The 21,008-nt window shown below is 43.9% G+C and overlaps 2 protein-coding genes across 2 annotated transcripts in view; one reads left to right on the top strand and one right to left on the bottom strand.

Moving 5' to 3' along the window:
* The window catches only part of Polr2b (RNA polymerase II subunit B), a 52,418-nt gene extending 45,056 nt beyond the window's left edge, over positions 1-7,362 (bottom strand). The window contains exons 1-3 of the mRNA XM_052735244.1: positions 7,225-7,362; positions 2,251-2,323; positions 145-295 (exon numbers count right to left, since the gene is read on the bottom strand). Of these exons, the coding sequence (XP_052591204.1) occupies positions 145-295; positions 2,251-2,323; positions 7,225-7,243 (243 nt within the window). The 5' untranslated portion in view covers positions 7,244-7,362. The remainder of the gene's footprint in view (positions 1-144; positions 296-2,250; positions 2,324-7,224) is intronic.
* A 232-nt stretch (positions 7,363-7,594) lies between these two features.
* Positions 7,595-20,663, top strand: Noa1 (nitric oxide associated 1). The gene is made up of 7 exons (XM_052735243.1): positions 7,595-9,020; positions 10,369-10,533; positions 11,412-11,617; positions 12,815-12,946; positions 15,359-15,475; positions 18,072-18,189; positions 20,184-20,663. Exons 1-7 carry the CDS (start codon positions 7,718-7,720, stop codon positions 20,381-20,383), a joined length of 2,241 nt encoding a protein of 746 aa, XP_052591203.1. The 5' UTR covers positions 7,595-7,717; the 3' UTR covers positions 20,384-20,663.
* Positions 20,664-21,008: the final 345 nt, after the last annotated feature.

Here is a 21,008-nt window from a genome sequence, read left to right as displayed (position 1 = left end):
AATCCAGAGCTAAGTGGATGTGTTGTACATACACTGCAAATGCTACTGAGAGAGAGGTATGATGGTATTGGACTGGGAGGAATTGGACTGAGACCCAGGCCAATACTCTCCTTCACCTGTGCAACATTAAAGCAACCTTCTTACCGGCTCTTCAACTTCTCCACTGGCGTGCTGAGCTTCAGCCTGCAGGTCAATCGGCGGTGCATCTTCCACAATTCTTTGAACAGACATCTGAATGAACTCATCGAAGGAATCCAACTGTTGTCTGACCAAGCCTTTTTCATCAAAGTAAGAACTAGGAAAATATCAAGTTCATTATCAGTTGCAACTCAATTTGTTTTCTAGCATATTTCCCCATCTCCATTTAATCCAATTCAACAAATACTCGATGAAATGTCAATCAATATATGACAATCACTGCATAAGGCCAGGAGTATTGTAGACATTATTATGTTTGGAGGGAAAAGTGGGCAAAATAACTAAAGTACAACAGAAGAACTATAAGGCAGCTTTGCTTTCCTATTGCCACGTTACTACAGACAATGTGATTGTCCGTGTCGTGATCACACTGGTAAGTGTGTAGCTTCCTAACATAACAGGGTATTAATTACTTTATCACTTACTTGCTTTTGCACGGACTTCTTCCTATGTTTTACTTCAGCTCAATTACACTTAGAAATGGGTAGGAATTTGGACTGAACTACAACTTGGATGTGTGACTTTACTCATTTATAGTAATTTGAAAACATGGAATTAGATTAGCATCACAAATAATATAGTAAATGCACCTAATATAGTACACTACACAATTACAAGGAAAGTCAGACAAACCACAACCCACAAGTACTGTACAAAGTAATGGACCTGAGTTCTTATTTTTAAAAAATACAAGCTGAGAAACTGTTTCAGATTGAAGGAGGCAGAAAAATAAGCCTTGAAACAAAATGTATGGGGCTGAAGAGATGGTTCAGTAGTCAAGAGTCCATATTCCTGGTGCTAGAGACATAGCTCCTTGGTAAAGAGCAGGCAGCTCTTCCATAGGAGCCAAGTTCAATACCCACATGGTGGCTCACAATCATCTCTAACTCCAGTTCCAGGGAATCTCATGCCCTCTTCTGGCCTCCGTGGACACCTGCATACACAGTGCACACAAACTCATACAGGCATATAAACACAAAAAAATAAAATAAAATAAAAAACTAAAAATAAACCAGATGTGGTGGTGCACGCCTTTAATCCCAGCACTCAGGAGGCAGAGGCAGGTGGGTCTCTGTGAGTTCAAGGCCAACCTGGTCTACAGAGTGAGTTCCAGGACAGGCAGGGCTACACAGAGAAACTGTGTATCGAAGAAAAAAAAAAAAAAAAGAGGAAAAGAAAATACCTAAAAACAATTACAAAATGTGTAACACTCATAGAACTGAAGCAGCAAGTTCCAGCTCAGATTGGCCTACACAATGAGACCCTGCCTCAAAAAACTAATTCTAGTAGATAGCCCTAGGTCCAGGATGAGAGGGGAAAAAATAAAATGTTTTTTGCTTTGCTATAAAAACAAGTGAGATAACTAGCAAAATGTAAATAGATTCTGTAGGTTAAAAGATTATTGCCCTGTATTGTAATTATGTAAGAGTATCTGCTACTTACTCTCCAATGTTTCTAGAGGGAAACGCACACGGAGAGGAAAAAGAAAATGTAGGCTGGATGTGGTGGCACATGACTTTAATACCAGCACTCAGGAAGCAGAGACAGGTGGATCTCTGTGAGTCCAAGGCCAGCCTGGTCTACAAAGTGAATTCCAGGACAGCCAGGGCTGTTACACAGAGAAACCTTGTCTTGAAAAAATTTTTTTAAAAAGAGGGGGGTGGGGTGGAGAGGGGGAGAAAATGTAGTATAAGGTAAATATTAGGGGCTCTAATGAAGACCATAAATTAATTCTTTAGCTTTTCTCTAAGATGGAAATATTTAAAATAAATAAATACAGCCAGATACAGTGATGCACACCTACAACCCCAGAACTCAGGAGGCTGAAGCCAGAATGCCGCAAATTCAAAGCCAGCCAGTCTATGGCATCCAGAGCTGCATACGGTACTGACTGGATAAAACAAAGCAACCCTTGTAAGTAACTAATACATGGTAAGTACCTAAGTAAGCACAGAAGGCCCAGCAAGATCTACCTATAAGGTACAGAGTAATAGGACATCCCTCACATCTTACAGTATCTACTAGAACCTGTTCAGTTTGGTCTAAAGTTACCTGATCACGATCCAGCATGCTTCTTGCCACAAATCTGGAGTGATTTCATCATCATCCTCATCATATTGCATATCTGCAAAAACGAAACACTCTGCTCATTGGCAGTAAGATGCCACTGGTTCACACCTTACCCCCATGAAGTAAACTAGCACTCTGCTGAATAAGACAAGTCATTTCATCCCACTTTCCTAGCGTTTCAGACAATTAATGACATACGTCTATGTCACATTAATATTCTTCCTATACACAGAGTTTTTACAACAAAGCTTCAGTTAAGTTAGGTGAGTTTGTAATTTCTGTCTGTTCCAGAAAATTCACATACTAAGAGCTAAGCAGGAGCCAGGTCAGAGTCCTCTGACTAATAAGGCCCTCAGAGACTGGAGGCAAGGATTAGGAGACAGAAAAGAATTTCAATAAATGAGCAACCCCCTAGGGTGGCCTATTATAGCAACACTTCATATATGTACATATGCATAGTCCACATATGTACAATCTACATATGTGTATATGTATACATTTTTTTTCTTCTTTGAGACAGGGTTTCATTATGTAGACTAGCTGGCCTGGAACTATGTAGAAGAGACTGGCCTTGAACTTAAGAGATCCTCCTGCCTCTTCCTCCCAAGTTCTGGGATTAAAGACATGTGCCAACATGCCTAGTCTGTACAGACTCTATTTCCCAAAGATTGCCATGACTATATTTCCTATCTCTCATGCTCTTCTATGTGATACTCATACTATTAAGATAAGGAGTCTGAGAGGCATGCTGGTGCACACCTGTAATCCCAGCACTCAGGAGGCAAGAGATAGGAGATCACCATAAATTCCAGGCCAGTCTGAGTTACATCATGAGAACCTGTCTCAAAAAGAAACAAAGATACAAGGTTCTACACATCCTCTCCTTGAATTTCGGTAATTTTCAACTCTCCAGTAAATAAAGAATGCTGTTAGAATAAGGTCACATGGTTTCAGGATAGATGTCAGAAAAAGCAATGCAGTTCTGACTTGTTTGCTCTGAAGCCTTAACTGTCACTAAAAAACTCCTAATACTCTCCCAACAAATCTCATGATCCTTTTTGTTTTATGAGGTGCTGGGAATTAAATCGAGGGTCTCACATGTGCTAGGCAAGTGCTCTACCATTAAGCTATATTCCCAGCCCTCCACAAACATTTCTTTAAAGATATTTATTTTTAATTATGTGTGTGCATGCATGCACATGCATGTGTGTGCAGGTGTCTGTGGAGGGCAAAAGTGAACATCAGATACCCTTGAACTGGAGTTACAAGGAACTGTGAGTTGCCTGGTGTGGGTGCTAAGAACCAAACCTGGGTCCTCTAGACTCAAGTAGCAAGCACTCTTAACTGGTGAACCATCTCTCCAACCCCCACTGACATTATTTTAGGTAACAAAATTTTGTTTTATCCCTCTCCTTATATGTAAGGATTAGTAATTACTATTGAACAGAAACATTAAAGAGGTACTTGAAAAAAAATGTATCCTTAAAAATTTAGCCCCATCTTCTATGATAGAATAAGTTTGTTGTACTTTAATTTTTAATCTGTAAAGCTTAAGAGCTTTCTATTCAGAAATCTAATATACATTCAAAGTAATTTTAATACATGCTTCTGGAATGTTCTAAAATGACATGGAAAAGACACTGGTATGTAAAACAGCAGTGGATTCTAGCTTTGAAAGTATCAAGTATTTAATATCACTGCCATGTAGAAGTAAATTCAAAGAAGAAAAAGGGGAAAGGATAAGAGTAGCCTATCTACATACTTCTGTAGAGCATGTTTCACTCTTCAGACACTTTTAAAAGGAACGTGATACTCAAACTTTCACACTGGACTGGAGATGTAGCCCAGTGCTAGTGTTGCCTAGCATGGACAAGACCTGCAGTCAATCCCAGACACCGAGGGAAAAGGTTCATACTGTATGGAAAGTTGGAGTCATCAGCAAATTAGTAAGAAATAGGAAAAGTTTATGCAGAGAAAGATCAAAGTCAAGATATTAAGGGACATCTCTGTTTAAGAGTCATGTTGAATGCCGGGCGGTGGTGGCGCACGCCTTTAATCCCAGCACTCGGGAGGCAGAGCCAGGCGGATCTCTGTGAGTTCGAGGTCAGCCTGGGCTACCGAGTGAGTTCCAGGAAAGGCGCAAAGCTACACAGAGAAACCCTGTCTCGAAAAACTAAAAAAGAGTCACGTTGAGTGTGGTGGCTTATATCTTTAGTCTCAGCACTTGAGAGACAGAGACAGACAGGTGTCTGGGAGTCTGATGCCAACCTGGCCTTCAGAGCAAGCTACAGGCCAACTAAAAGCATAGTAACTAGCCGTCTCAAGAGAGAAAAAAAGTCATGTAAAGGAAAATGAATTCAAGAAGAGCATTCATTCATTCATCAAACATTTATTGACTATGAACATTTACTGTGGCCCAGGCACTAGAAGTCACCATCCTTCACAAGATAAAGATGGCTGCACAATTAACAGAGATCATCTACTGGGGAAATAGACAAGTTGAAATCAACAGAGTAATATGGACATTCCTAACCAGGACCCAAAGAGGACAAGAAAGTCTTCCCAAAAGCTAAAAACCAGAGTAAACCAGGCAAGAAGGAGTCAGTGAGTGAGGGAGGCGTGAAGAAAGATGGCTCCTGTCCAAAAGACATCATGCCGAAAGATAGCATAGCACACTCAAGAAAAGGCAAGGTAGGGCCCTGGGGAGACGGCTCAGATGGCAAAGTGCTTTACTGTACAAGCATGAAGACTGAGTTCAGATCTCAGTCTTGTAAAAAGCCAAGCACACTGGCACACACCCGTAATCACGACACAAGGAAGGCTGAGACAGGAGGTGCACAAACAGACAAGCAGGTGCACACACATTCACATTTTTTGAGACACAATCTCAATCAGTATTGTGTGTGTGTGTGTGTGTGTGTGCGCGCGTAAGATATAGACAAAGTGAGTCAGAGTGAATAGTAGAGAGTTTAGAGAGCCTCCGAGATATCCCAGTTATCTATTAGGAGTTAGATATTCAGGACAACTAAATTGCAAGGCACGTTAGGTCATGCCCATAATCCCAGCACCTGGGAGGCTAAGGTAGGAAAATCTCCAGTAGTTCAATGCCAGCCTATGATACACAGTCTAAAGACCATCTCTAAATAAACAAAATGTATTCAAGTCATCCACAAGTGGACAGTAAATGCAAGCATGGAGAATGGATTAGATCATCCGGAGAATATAAACAATAATAAGTAATAAGTAAAAGAAAAAGTAATGATTAAGTGGAAGTTACGTAGCAGAACAGATGAGTAGCTTTCAGGAGGAAATCATGAACAATTTTGAATACCACAAAAGTAGGTGAGAGTTGGGTGGGTGAATAATGTTTGTCTGTCTGGTTGGTTGGTTTTTGGACTCCAATTTAAAGATAATCCTCCAGATGTAGCCTTCTGTGAGCTCCCACAACTGACCTAAATAAGACTTCAAGTATCTATCAAAGTTATCAAGTAAGAAACCACAGACCACCCAGAAAAAGCTGTTCTAATATAGGAGCATCAACAAAATCAGATTATAATGGGTCGCAGAGGTCCTGAGATGGAAACTGGAAACATTTTTAGGGCTGGTAAAATAGCTCCAGGGGTAAAGATGACTGCCACCTAACCTGAGGACCTGAGTTCAAACCCCAGGACCTATATGGTATGTGCCACAAGTGCACCCACATACATATATACAAAATAAATAAATGTAATCGAGATTTTAAAGCTTCTACATTTCCTTCAAGATAGAGTAATATAAGAGGATATAATGATTCTAATAGATTTCCATGAAATATAAATAAAATTGAGACGTTTAAGAAATTTAAAAAGCTGAAGCTTTTGAGTCTATTATCTCCACGAGAAAAGGAAAGATGTGTAGGGATGGCCACAAAGTTGGGAGCTGGAATAAAATATCTGAACACAGAGAAGTAAAGAGGGAGCTTTAAAAAGAAATACAGCCGGGCGGTGGTGGCGCACGCCTTTAATCCCAGCACTCGGGAGGCAGAGCCAGGCGGATCTCTGTGAGTTCAAGGCCAGCCTGGGCTACCAAGTGAGTTCCAGGAAAAGGCGCAAAGCTACACAGAGAAACCCTGTCTCGAAAAACGAAAAAAAAAAAAAAGAAATACAACATGAGGCTCAAGCCTTTAATCTCAGCACTCAAGGGACAGAGATAGGAAGATCTCTGACTGAGTTCCAAACCAGCCTGTTATAGGATACCCGGAGGGAGAGGGGGGAACCCACAATAACATATAATAAAATGAGTAGGATTAAGAAGTGTACATATGAAAAGAAAAGTGAAGACATGTTGTCCTTGTGAAATACATACCATCCAAGAACTGTGTCATCCCATGGTAAGAGACCACTTAAAGGCCATCTTTTAAGGCGTTTACTTAAAATGAAGACAGTGTGAAGGAATGTCAACCCAGAAACCATTCTTTGCCCCCAATATTTCCAGGGTATAACAATATCTAGCACCAAGACGTGGTCAAAACTTGAGCTCAGGAATATGAATATGGCTCAGAAGTAGAGTACGTGCAGGTCCAGGGTTCAATCCCCTGTACCGTAAATAATAATAATAAAATAATAATAATAATAATAATAATAATAATTCGACTTAATAACCAATATTCAAGTCGACTGGGATGAAAAGGAAATCAACCAACGTCAAAACACCCGAAAGTTAATGAGCATTTGCACACTATGTCGATTCTGGAAGGTGATAGCAGATTTAACAGGAGGCCATGCAGAGAGCAATCAAGACACCCCTAGGTTCCCTGAGCCGACACTGCCAGCCAGCCCAGCTAAAGCGTAGGAACAGGGCTGCGGGGTGCGCGCCACGGCCGGGACGGGGTAGCAGGCGCAGACCCTTCATCCCTGCAGGTCCCCCGCCGGACCGCCTAGGCGGCTACCGCGAGGCGTGTCTTACGTGGTCACCTACCCTCGTCGGCGTCATACATCTTGGCCAAAGGTCTCTGGACCGCTCAACTCGAATTCACGAAGCCGGAGACGAAAACGGCAGCGGCGAACTCTTGAGAGCCAGAACAAGCAATTTCCGTCTCCGGCGTTCTCCCAGAATCCTCGGCGTCCAAACCGGAGGCGGGGAGAGCGGGGGGGGGGGGGGGGGCGGGGTTGTGTGAGACTTGCGCCTGCGCGAACGGCAGGCAAGGCGGGCAAAGCCTGGCGGGGGCTCGAAGTGCGCAAGCGCCAATGACGGGTCGCGGGCTGCCGCTGAAGACAGCTCCCTCTTAGGCCGGAAGTTGCATCCAGTTCCTGAAAAGTTTCTTGTTGCGTGCTTTTTTTTTTTTTTTTTTATTTTTTAGTGCTGTTGCACAAATGACACTCGCTCTGTGTACAGTAGATGTATGAAAGAGGAGCTCTGGGCGTGGGCTGAGCGCTGACGACGCTCTCCCGCCGACCCGGCTCGACTTGAGATGACTTCTCGGGTCTCGGAGCTCTCATCGCGAGAAAGCTTAGGCCTAGTCCCGCCGTTGGACAGTTCCCTCGCGTCTAGTCTCCCGAGGGACGAGCTTCGCGGGCACTCGCGCGGGCGCGCGCACGGGGAGGCTCCGCCCCCCTCCCCGGCCGTCCGCATGCTGCCCGCGCGCCTGGCTCGCCGGCTGCTGTGCGGGTTCCTGCGGGGCCCGGCGGCAGCCGCCGCGGGCCACGGCCCTGCACGGTGGCTCCTGGGAGGGGAGCGGGAGGCCGCTTTCTCCCAGAGCTCATCATCCCTGGGCCGCCGGCTTCCTCCTAGCTCCACGGCGACCGAGGACTACGGAGAAGGCCCCGACACGGAGGAGCGCTTTCTGTTCCCGGAGTACGTCCCGGAGCAGGACCCCGAGGAACAGCTGAGAGAGCTGCGGGAATTGCAGCAGCGGCAGCGGGATGAGGAGCGACAGAGGTTGCAGCGGCGGGAGGAGCGGCTTCAGCAGAAGCTGCGGGCTGGCCTCCGGACGCTGCAGGTCCCCGAGCTTCCAGACGCCACCGTGCCGCCGCCCAGCGACATCTACTGCTCGGGCTGCGGGGCCGAGCTGCACTGCCAGCACCCCAGCCTGCCCGGCTACCTGCCGGAGGACAAGTTCCGCGGTGCGACCCAGGCGATCGGCGGCCCGGCGCGGACCGTGTGCCAACGCTGCTGGCTGCTGGTGCATCACCGACGTGCCCTGCGCCTGCAGGTGAATCGCGAGCAGTATCTGGAGCTAGTGAGCGCGGCGCTGCGGCGGCCGGGCCCTGCTCTGGTGCTCTATATGGTGGACCTGCTCGACCTGCCGGACGCCTTGCTGCCCGAGCTGCCCAAGCTGGTGGGGCCCAAGCAGGTCTTCGTGCTGGGGAACAAAGTGGATCTGCTGCCCCAGGACGCGCCCGGCTACTTGCAGCGGCTGCGGCAGCGGCTGTGGGACGATTGCATCGGCGCCGGGCTCGTGGTGGCCCCTGGCCACCGAGGACCGCAGTACCCTACCGGGGGTGAGCCTCGGGACGAGAAAAAGCATCCGAATCCGTCGACCAGGTCCGGCACCGTGGTCAAGGACGTGCGGCTGATCAGCGCCAAGACCGGCTATGGAGTTGAAGAACTGATCTCTGCGCTTCAGCGCTCCTGGCGCTACCGCGGCGACGTCTACCTGGTGGGCACCACGAACGCCGGCAAGTCCACTCTCTTCAACACGCTCTTGGAGTCTGATTACTGCACCGCCAAGGGCTCCGAAGCCATCGACAGGGCCACCATCTCCCCCTGGCCAGGTGAGGTCCCATTGTTGAGAAATAGGCTTGACCCATCCACCCTTAAAAGTCCACCTTGAGTTGTCTGGAGTCGTCCCTTTAAAAATTTTACCCCCACTTTGCTCATGCCTCTTGTGACCGTTTAGTGCTTGCGAATTCAATACGTTTGGTTTTCTTTCTTTTTTTTTTTTTTTAAAGAGTTATTTTGCATACAGTACCCTACCAGTGTGTATGCTTGCAGGTCAGAAGAGGGCACCTGATCTCATTACAAGTGGTTGTGAGCCACCACGTGGTTGTTGGGAATTGAACTCAGGACCTGCAGGTCAGAAGAGGGCACCAGATCTCATTACAGATGGTTGTGAGCCACCACGAGGTTGTTGGGAATTGAACTCAGGACCTCGGGAAGAGCAGCCAGTGCTCTTAACCTCTGAGCCATCTCTCCAGCCCCACATTTGATTTTTTTTTTTTTTTTTTCGGTTTTTTGAGACAGGGTTTCTCTGTGTAGCTTTGCGCCTTTCCTGGAACTCACTTGGTAGTCCAGGCTGGCCTAGAAATGTTTCTAGAAGGGCTGGGGATAAAGCTTGGTTGCTAAAGTGCTTCGCTTGCATGCCCAAAGCCTGAGTTAGTGTGCAGTACCACATAAACGAGGTGTGGTGGCAAACTTCTGTATCCCCAGCACTGGGGAGGTGGAGACAGGAGGATCAGCAGGCCATCAAAGCCATCGACGGCTACATAACTGGAGGCTAATGTGAGGTAGATACATAAGCCACTGTCTATACAAAAAAAGAAGAAGAAGAAAAGGATCTGTGTTCTTCTTACTCTAAGACTCTTCTTCACCCCTTGGATTTATTTATTCTTGGGCTGTTATACTAGACATATGAAGGAGTTGATGCGGTTTGGTGTGGAGATTTCTCGAGAAGAAATGTCAGTGTTCTGAGTTAAAGAAACTAATAGGTTGGCATGGTGGTTCTGTCTGTCCGTCTGTCTGTCTGTCTGTCATCACAACGCTGGGGAGGCAGAGCCTGAGGATGCGTACCAAGAGCCTGGCTGAAGGAAGAAGCTAAAGGGAAACGTATGTACTTGGAGAGTTACAGTCTTAGGAATTAGCTCAACAGAATTTTGTCCCCTTCAAACCAGAGTTTAACTTCTGTTAGCTGCCCTTTGGCACTTCACACTTAATACTGGTGAAGCAGGTAAAACAGACTTGCAAAATTTGTACCCAGATTCTGAGTGAGCCTGTGACCCAGTCTCTAGCCCTATTTCCTCATTTGTAAAGTGGAAATAATGACATGGTGGTTGCCGTGAAGGTTAAATTAAATAAATCTGAAATGTTTGGGGTTTTTTGAAACACTTACTCTTGGTATTTCAGGTACTACATTAAACCTCCTGAAGTTTCCTATTTGCAACCCAACACCTTACAGGATGTTCAGAAGACAAAAAAGGCTTAAAGAGGAGGCAACCAAAGCCGAAGAAGACCTTAGTGAGCAAGAACAAAGTCAGCTCAACCAACTGAAAAAGCACAGTTACGTAGTAGGTATGCATCCCCCCTCTGTAGGAAAACTCTTCCTGGGTCCATGACAAAGTTGTCCTGAACCGTGCAGTGCACCCATTTTCTGCAGGAAGAGACGTCCTTCCCTAGTTTGGAATATAGGCTTTTTGTAGGAAAGGTTACTATTGCTTGGAAACCCAAACTAGCAGAGGCTGTAAAATCTTTAGCTAGGTGTCCATCTCCTTGATCTCTTCTGATTTCATTAATGGAAAAGAAGGGATTCCTAACACCACCTGACTAAAGTACATAGCCTGAAACACAACTGACCGTGCAAGAGAATGACTCCCGTTACCTTCAAAAAAGAAGACAAAGGTGTCCTCATCCCAGAGTTTCATATTTATACACGTAAATGGTGTCTTCAGGGCCTGGCGTAGTGGTTCATGCCTTTAGTCCCGGCAGAGGCAAGTGGATCTCTGTGAGTTCAAGGCATTCCTGGTCTACATAGAGAGTTCCAGGACAGCCAGAGCTACATATTGAGACCCTGTCTCTGAGGTGGGAAGGTCTTTAGGAGTGTCAGATACACACCTGTAATCCCAACACTTGGGAGTTTTTTTTTTTAAAAACCTCAGTTCCATGGTAATTTTGAGGCAAGCCTGGACTACATGAGATCTTTTCCAAAATATAACAACCAAGATAAATACATGTGTGTGTGTGTGTGTGTGTGTGTGTGTGTGTGTGTGTGAGAGAGAGAGAGAGAGAGAGAGAGATCTGTTACCTATCACTATAGAAGCTGAGGAGAGAAAAATCATAAATTTAACACCATCTTGAACTACGTACAGAGAACCCATCACAAAAATTTTTCATATGCCCCAGAATCAAAGCATTAAAGGAATGTCTGATAACCTCGGTTTAATTTGTTCTAGGAAGAGTTGGGAGAACATTCTGGCACTCCACAGAACAGAAGGAAGAAGTTCCCTTTGAGTTTGATGCCGACTCCTTGGCCTTTGACATGGGAAATGAACCTGTTGTGGCTGTGCACCAACATACCAGACAAGTAGAACTGACCCCAGAAGACGTGAAAGATGCCCACTGGTTTTATGACACCCCAGGGATTACAAAAGAAAACTGTGTATGTATGCGGTTTCTTTTAGAAATATTTACTTTTCATTGTAGATGTACTGTCTTAACTGGCCGAAAACAAGAGGTGGGCTTCCGTCTTAAAACTCGATTCCAGTTTCTTTATAAAGGCAGTTCAAGGATGACTCTATGTGCCGTCAGATTCTGTATCCATTTAGTTGACATCCTGTAGGCAAACAACAATATTAACATTGTGGTTATTACCCTAGGGAAACACTGAGCTAAATCCCCAATCCCGTGAATTTATTTTTTAATGAATTTTATCTTCCTTAAATCTTATCAGAATCTGGTAACCCTTATCTTTCCTTTTCTGTTTTTCTTCAGTCTCTTTAATAACTTTGATCCTGTGGTTGGAGAGACATCTTGGTGGTTAATACTGCCTGCTGTTGGGCTGTAGACACTGTTGCTCTTCCAGAGGAGCCAAGTCAGTTCCCAGTACCCACAACCTCCTATAACTCCAGTTCTAGGGCATCTAATGCCCTCTGCAGGCACCCACATACAGGCATACACAAATCTTTAAAAAACAAAATAGCCTCTGGTCCTAACAAGCCAAGATGCACAACACTGATGTTCTAACAAATGTTCGGGAGAAATAGGATCTTCAAGTTATGAACTTGTTCAGAAAGTAGAAGGACCATTTTGCTGTTTGGTTTGGTTTGGAGAAAAGGGGTGTTTTGTTTTTTGAGACGTGGTCTTGGGAATACTACACAGTCCAGGCTAGCCTAGAACTGTGGCAGTCCTCCTGTCTCAGCCTCCCAGAGCTGGGGTTTGTAGATATGAACCATTTTTCATTTGGTGCTTGAATGCTTAATCCTTAGGACCTGAGATTACATTGTCCATCATTTAAAGCTGGAGCTACTGTTACCTGGATCCTTGAGCATACATTTCCATTCTTAGTGACCCGATAGTATTTTAGGGTGCACACCAATTTTGACACTTGGAAGAGTAGTACTGTCACAGGAAAGTCTTACATACCTATCACATTATTTTGCCACTGTTTAATACACAGCTGTGAAAGGAGTAGAATAATAGTTAATTTAGAGATATATAATTTTATGTGTGGCTAATGAACATAATTTGGTTTATCATAAAATCTGAACTTTTTTTCAGTACTTAATTTCATAAGTAAATCACAACATATATTGAATGAAAGTAGTCTTCTAAATAAATCTTGTCTTTTGCTTTACAGATTTTAAATCTTCTAACAGAGAAAGAAGTAGATGTTGTTTTGCCAACACATTCTATTGTACCAAGAACCTTTATTCTCAAACCAAGGATGGTTCTATTTTTGGGTGCTATAGCCCGAATAGATTTCCTACAGGTAAGAAAAATCTATGCTATTGAAAAATGAACAAGTAGGGGCTGGAGAGATGGCTCAGAGGTTAAGAGCACTGGTTGCTCTTCCCGAGGTCAATTCCCAGCAACCACATGGTGGCTCACAACCATCTGTAATGAGATCTGGTGCCCTCTTCTGGCCTGCAGGGATATGTGCAGGCAGAACACTGTATGCATGATAATTAAATCTTTAAAAATGAGCAAGTATTAGATGCCCTTCAGGAACGCAGATGAGATTGACATGAAGAGATTGACAAAATATTGATATAACTAAGTCCTATCTGTTGCTCGCTTTGTTTTGCACATATGCAAATGTTTACAGTAAAAATAGGGCAGGGGAGAAGTGGGCCAAAAAGAGGGAACAGTACTGTGTTAAGATCTGTAAAACTGGTGCCAGAGAAGATGGCTCAGCAGTTAAGAGTGCTTGCTACCCGATCAGAGGAACGTAGTTCAGCTCCCAGCCCCACACTGGGCAGCTCACCACCACTATAGTTCCTGGGAATCTGTGGGCGCCTGGATTCATACGAACTTAGCCCCACATAAACACACATATATACATAATTTTAAAAATTAAAGTAAATCTAAAAGTATTTTTAATAAATATTTTTATTTATTTTTAATTTTTAAGAAACCCTATTTCAAAGGGGGCGGGCAGGGTTTGGTGGCACCCTTTAATCCCAGCATTCCAGAGGCAGAGCTGTAGATCTCAGTGGTCCAGCCTGATCTAGAAAGTGAGACCCTGTCTCAAAAAAATAAAAAAATAAATAAAAATAAAAACTACCACTGATAAGATAGTGAATCCCTTATATTAACTTAGCTTTTTGTTATTATTGTTTCTGATTGGGGTTTTTGTTGTTGTTGTTGTTGTTGGTTGGTTGGTTTTGGTTTTGGTTTTTCAGGACAGGGTCTCTCTGTGTATCCCTGACTGTCCTGGAACTCATTTTGTAGAACAGGCTGGCCTTGAACTCAGGGGGCCTTCTGAATGCTGGAATTAAAGACATGGACCACCACCGCTTGGCACTGTAGCTTAGCATTTAAGAAGAGATACTATCCATTTCCTATATTGTTTCACATGGAAATTATACATCTAGTTAGGCCTAAGGTTAGTATCCATTAAAGTCTGTACTTCTTTGTATACTCTGATATACTATAATATTTTGCTTAGTGTCCACTTACATAGTATTATTCTGGGGATCTTAGGGAATTGCTTTCCATTTTTTCCAAAGTTGAGAAGAAAAAAGGAAAATGAAACATGGATATATATATTCAACGGGATGCAACTTACAGCCCATTGCCAAAGAACATTTCTTGACTTTTGTTGAAAAATTAGCCATGTATTATCTAGAACCCTTATACATGTTATTAAAGTCATGGTGTTAATATTTTAGACCTAACTACATAGTGACAGTCAGAATGGACCATTTCCCTGTTGGTGGTTTTGGTTTTTTGAGTCTTTTGTTGTTGTTATTGTTTTCTTTTTAAAGATATATTTACTTGTTTTATGTGTATATGCCTGCATGAGTTTTTGTGTACGGGAGCCCAATGAGGCCAGAAGATGTGAGATCACATGGAGCTACAGGCAGTTTGACTGATGTGTGTGCTGGGAACCAAACTCAGGTCCTATAAGAACAATAAATGCTCCTTACTGCTGGCCATCTCTCCGTCCTTCCCTATTGTTTTCAGTACTGGATGTTTAGGTGTCTTGTTTGTTCATTTTGGTTTTTGTTGTTGTTTTCCACAACTGAGATTTCACTGGTTGAGGATGGGTACACAGACATTTCAGTTCTTAACACATGTACCAAAACTCTGAAAAGCTACCACGTATTGCAGTTTCTTTTTGAAGAGTTATTCCAATGGTAGAAACAGTTCTACTAGAAACATGAGACTAGATATAATTGAAAATATTCCACACATAAATGCAAGACTGAGACTCCAAATTGCCTTTTGGTTTGGTTTGGTTTTATCCACTTTTCATTGTAGGATATAAAACTAGCCCCTCAGTGTTATGCTGGCCGCCAAGACAGTCACAGCTCCTTAGTTTTACAGTTTACAGGAATCATCAAAATACATTATTTCTGTAGTATGCCCTCCTTTAAGACATTAGTATAATTTGCTTACGGTTGAAAGAGGGCTTGATTTGGTTTCTATTTGTCCTCTTGTTGTTGTTGTTATTTTGAGGCAGGGTCTCTTGTACCCCAGGCTGATCTTAAACTCAGGGTTGTAGCTAAGGTTGTCTTGGAACTAACTCCTAATCTTCCTGGCTCTACCTCCTTTGCTGGGATTAGAGGTGTGCACCACACACCCAGCTTTTCTCTCTCCTTTTTTAAGTTGTGCATCATAATGTGCGGGTTCCCAAGTTGTTTGTTCTGTAAAATAACTTCTTCCTTTCTTTCTTAAGGGAGATCACCCAGCTTGGTTTACAGTTGTGGCTTCCAACTTCCTTCCTGTTCATATCACTTCTTTGGACAAGGCAGATGCTCTGTATGAGAAGCACGCAGGCCACGAGTTGCTGCTGGTAAGCAATGCAGCTGCATGGCTGCATAGCTACAGGAGCTGATGGAGCCTGTGTTGAATCAGTTTACCTCGGCTAGCGCTCATCTCACCTCAGTCTCTGAGCATTCTAATTATAAACCAAGAATGCGTTCTACGTGAAAAGGGGTGTTGGTTTGGTCTGAGCCAACAAAAGCCGTGGCAGTGTATTTTTCTCTGCGGTGCACTGTCCAGTATGGTAGCCACTAGCCACATGTAGCTATCTGTGTTTACGTGCTCTAGTTAGAAAGAAATACATGAGTGGATCTCTGTGAGTTCGAAGCCAGCCTGGTCTACAGAGTGAGATCCAGGAAAGACACAAAGCTACACAGAGAAACCCTGTCTCGGAAAAAAAAAAAAGAAAGAAAGAAAAAATACATGAAATTTAAAATGTGCTTCCTTAATCACACAGGCCACTTTTGGTTTTTTCGAGACAGGGTTTTTCTGTGTAGTTTGGTGCCTGTCCTGGATCGAGTGCTGGGATTAAAGGAACCACCACCACCCAGCAACAGGCCACTTTTCAAGTGCCTGATAGTCACATTACTACAGAAAATCATATTGGTCAAGCTAGGTAAAAAACAAGTCACAGAAGCTGTAAGTCTGTTGCAGTCTCAGAGAACCAGGTCCAAGGCTGCACACAGGGTTTGCAAAAAATCCACAGTGTTGGCAGAAACCAGGCTTTTCTATTTGAGGGGAAGGAAAAAGAAACACACACATTCTGATGGTAACTTTATTTTTTTCATGTTGAATCTGAATCTCTTTGTTTTTGTACAGCTGTATATATCCAACAGAAAGCTTTAGGCAATATAAAAAGTTACATTTGAGGGTCACATAATCATTCTTGAGTAAACAATAAGAAGCAGAGCCATTTTGATAACACACATGAAAAAAAAAATGTCAGCTTCCTAATTAGTGGGGCAGCTGCAGCTATAAAGGAAGATCCAGCCATTCCATTACCTAATTAAAGAAATAGCCTATGGGGGCTGGAGAGATGGCTCAGCAGTTAAGAGCACTGGCACTCTTCCAGAGGTTGTGAGTTCAATTCCCAGCAACCACATGGTGGCTCACAACCATCTGTAATGAGATCTGGTGCCCTCTTCTGGCCTGCAAGGACACATGCAGGCAGAATACTGTATACATAATAAATAAATCAAAAAACAGAAAGAAATAGCCTGTAAAGATTACAAGAGGAAAGAGAAGTCTAAGGAAGAAATAAGAATTTTTTTGGGGGGGGGGGGTTGGTTTTTGGGGACAGGGTTTCTCCGTGTAGTTTTGGTGCCTGTCCTGGATCTCACTCTGTAGACCAGGCTGGCCTCGAACTCACAGAGATCTGCCTGCCTCTGCCTCCCGAGTGCTGGGATTAAAGGCGTGTGCCACTACCACCCGGCAGAAATAAGAATATTATGTACTATTTTATATTTCCTTTTTTTAAATTTAATTTTATTTATTATGTATACAGTGTTCTGCCTGCATGTATGCTTGCAGGCCAGCAGAGGGCACCAGATCTCATTACAGATGGTTGTGAGCCACCATGTGGTTGCTAGGATTTGAACTCAGAACCTCTGGAAGAGCAGCCAGATGCTCTTAACTGCTGAGCCATCTCTCCAGCCCCCTATTTTATATTTCTTAAGTGTAACTAACATTTAGACTAACATTTCGTGATTAACAAACATAAAAGTGTCCGTTTCTCTTGGTCTGAAATGTTTACAGAGAGCAAAGGCTCTGCTCAGGGAAAGAGCAAGCTACACAATTCATGCCCAAAGTTGGCCCTTGGCCTTGGAACCTGTAACCTTCATCTCTTTACAGAGCGTCTATGCTCATCAGTTGAATGTTTGGAGGATTTTTTTTTCCTATGCATTTTTATCCATCATATACTTTTTAATGCCATATAAGATGGTTTTTGTCTTGTTTTTTGAGATAGCCAAGAGGGCATGATGTTATAATCCATCACTTGGAAGGCAAAGGCAGTAGGATCAGGAGTTTAAGACCACCCTTAGCTGCCCAGCAAGTTTGAAAATAGCACTGGAGCTGGGCGGTGGTGGTGCACACCTTTACTTTAGTCCTAGCATTCGGGAGGCAGAGGCAGGCAGATCTCTGTGAGTTTGAGGCCAGCCTGGTCTACAGAGTGAGTCCCAGGACAGCCAGGACTGTTACACAGAGAAACTTTGTCTGGGAAGAAGAAAAAGAAAGGGGGGTGGGGAGGGAGGAAGGAAGGAAGGAAGAAAGAAAATAGCATTGGGTCTTATTTCAAAAAACAAAAAGGAAAAAGTAAGTCTCTTTCTGTAGCCTAAGCCAGCTTCAAACTCCTTCCCCTAGCCTCCCAAATGTAGGATTATGGCTTTGATCACCATATCCAGCCATAATTAGTGGGTTTGGGGGTTTGTTTTGTTTTAGGACAGAGTCTCACTATCCAGCCCTGGCTGGCCTAGTACTCAACTGTGTAGACCAGGCTGGCCTTGAACTCAGAGAGATCCACCTCCCTCTGCCTCCTGAGTGCTGAGATCAGAGTGTGAGCCACCATGCCCAACCCCAGTTAACGGAATTTAATTTGAAATTCAGACATTTTGTTGTTTTATCGGAAGGTTCCAGTGGGTGGGAAAGAGCGAATGGCCGAGTTCCCTCGCCTCGTGGCTGAAGACATTACCCTACAAGGAGGCGGAGGGTCTGCAGCAGTGGCTGACATCAAGTTCTCCTCTGCAGGTAATGGACTCTTTGGTTGTTGGTGGTGTTCATTTTTCTTCTTGTTTTTTCAAAGATGGGGCTTCTCTGTGTAGCCCTGGCTGTCCTGGAACTCAGGCTGTAGCCCAGGCTGGCCTCAAACTCAGAGAGCTGCCTGCCTCTGCCTCCCGAGTGCTGGGATTAAAGATGTTTGCTACCATCACCTGGCTGGTAATGTGCTCTTAAAAAGCAGAACATAGGCCATGTATGGTGGCATGTGCCTAAATCCCAGCATTTGCAAGGTGGAGGCTGAAGATCAAAGCCAGTCTATTCTACATGAGATTCTGGCTCAGCAAAACTGCCTTTGGCCTAATACCAAGTATAAAAATTAAAATCTGGGTATTGTGGCACACCCATGATCCCAGCATTTAAGAGGCTGAAGGAGAAAAAAAAAAAAAAAAAACTAGTATGGTAGCTCACATCTATAATCCTGTCACTCAGCTGAGGCAGGAGGGTTGCTTCAAGTGCAAGGCCAGCCTGTGTTACATAGTGAGTGTTAAGCCAGCCTGAGCTATAGAATAAAACCTCGCCTAACATGCCTAACAGCTCTGTGGTTAAGAGCACTTGCTGCAGCTGGGTATGGTGATGAATGCCTTCAATTCCAGCACTAGGGAGGCAGAGGCAGGTGAGTTGAGGCCAGCCTGGTCTAGAGTGAGTTCCAGGACAGCCAGGGCTACACAGAGAAACCATGTCTTAAAAAAATTTTTTTTGAAGAGCACTGGCCGCTCTTATAGTGAACCTGGGTTGGTTCCCAGCACCGACATCAGGAAGTTCACAACCACCTATAACTCCAGGGCCAGGGATCTAGTACTCTCTGACATACTCACACAGCCTAAAATAAAAAGATTTTTTTTTAAGACAAAGGATTACTAACTTGAATATATGTTTATAGAAACATGCCCTCTTCTAAGACACACTCATTTATTTATAAAATGTACCTTGTTCTAAAAATGTCTTTGTACTTTTCACAAGTGTATTAAATGACTTTTCATTATAATGTTTTTAAGGACTTTATTTAATGTAGGTCAGTCCTTACCTTCTGACTTGCTGAGGCTAATTTTTGTGACTTAAATTCAGATACCAAGCTAGCTAGCCCACAAGCTTCTAGCCAATACTTCTTTCTCTGTCTCACATCAGGAATACTGGAGGTCCAAATGTATTCCACCATATCTGGGGTGTTATTTCTTGAGACACGGCTTCATTAGGTAGCACTTACTGTTTGGATAACTTGGAACTCACTATGGACCAGACAAACTCTGAAACCACACAGATCCTCCTGCTTCTTCCTCTAAGTGCTAGGATTAAAGGCATGTTCTGCCACACCAGCTCATTTATTTTAATGTGTGGTTGTGTGTGGGTATGTGCACTTGAGTGCAGGTCCCACAGAGGCCAGAAGAGGGCATCAGATCTCCTCCCACCCCCCCAGCTGGAGTTGGGTGTGATATGAGCCACCCAGTGTGTTTGGGTCCTCTTAAGAACAATATGCACTTTTTTACTTTTTTTTTTTTTTTTTTTTTTTTTGGTTTTTCGAGACAGGGTTTCTCTGTGTAGCTTTGTGCCTTTCCTGGAACTCACTTGGTAGCCCAGGCTGGCCTCGAACTCACAGAGCTCTGCCTGGCTCTGACTCCCGAGTGCTGGGATTAAAGGCGTGCGCCACCGCCGCCCGGCCAAGACAGGATTTTTCTGTGTAACAGAGCCTTGGCTGTCCTGGAACTCGCTTTGTAGACCAGGCTGGCCTCAAACTCACAGAGATCCACCTGCCTCTGCCTCCCCAACTCCTAGCGTAAAAGGAATGCGCCACCAACCGCCTGGTTCACAGCTAGCTTTTTATGTGAGTCTCGGGGGTTGCACTGAGGTTGTCAGTCTCGCACAAGTGCTTTTACCTCCTGAGCCACCCCAGTCTTGTGTGCTTTGATCCGATTCCCTTACTGAGATGACTGATAGCGGCGTTTTCTGTTCTCTTGAACGTCTTCTAGGCTGGGTTGCGGTAACTCCTTACTCTAAGGGCACACTGCATCTCCGAGGTTACACGCCGGAAGGGACTGTTCTGACTGTCCAGCCCCCTGTCTTGCCATATATCGTTCACGTCAAAGGACAGCGAATCAAGAAAAGCGTGGCCTATAAAACCAAGAAGCCTTCGTCCCTGATATACAATCTGGTGAAGAAAGCTAGATAAGTGAGGCAGACCTGGATTCACACTGGATAGTAACAATATTGAAATATGTTGAAATCTGTATTAAATATAAAGATAATAAAGATAAGTGAGGCAGACCTGGATTCACACTGAATAGTGACAATATTGAAATATGTTGAAATTTGTATTACGTATAAAAATAGTAGACACACAAAGGCCTATCATTTTTAAAGATCTTAAGAGTGAACTTTTTAAACTATTTGAGGCTATGCTTATTGATAATATACTGTTTATAAATAAAAGTTATTTTTTCTTGAGGATACACATATCTGTGGTCCAAGTGTATATAAGAGGAGGCCTATGGGCTGGAGAGATGGCTCAGAGGTTAAGAGCACTGACTGTTCTTCCAGAGGTCCTGAGTTCAATTCCCAGCAACCACATGGTGGCTCACAACCATCTGTAACGAGATCTGGTGCCCTCTTCTGGCCTGCAAGCACACATGCTGTATACATAATAAATAAATCAATAAATCTTAAAAAAAAAAAAAAAAAAAAAGAGGAGGCCTACATCCTTCAGATTTCTATGGTGACCAGGTTTCGTTTCTTTTATTTGGAGTGGATGATTGACAAAGCATGAACAAACAACTAATCCCCCAGAATACAGTGGC

Source organism: Peromyscus californicus, unplaced genomic scaffold (assembly GCF_007827085.1).
Source record: "Peromyscus californicus insignis strain IS unplaced genomic scaffold, ASM782708v3 Scaffold_13__1_contigs__length_99412109, whole genome shotgun sequence".
NCBI lineage: Eukaryota > Metazoa > Chordata > Mammalia > Rodentia > Cricetidae > Peromyscus > Peromyscus californicus.
The sequence above is the reverse complement of the archived record's forward strand: the minus strand, read 5'-3'. Positions and strand labels throughout refer to the sequence as shown.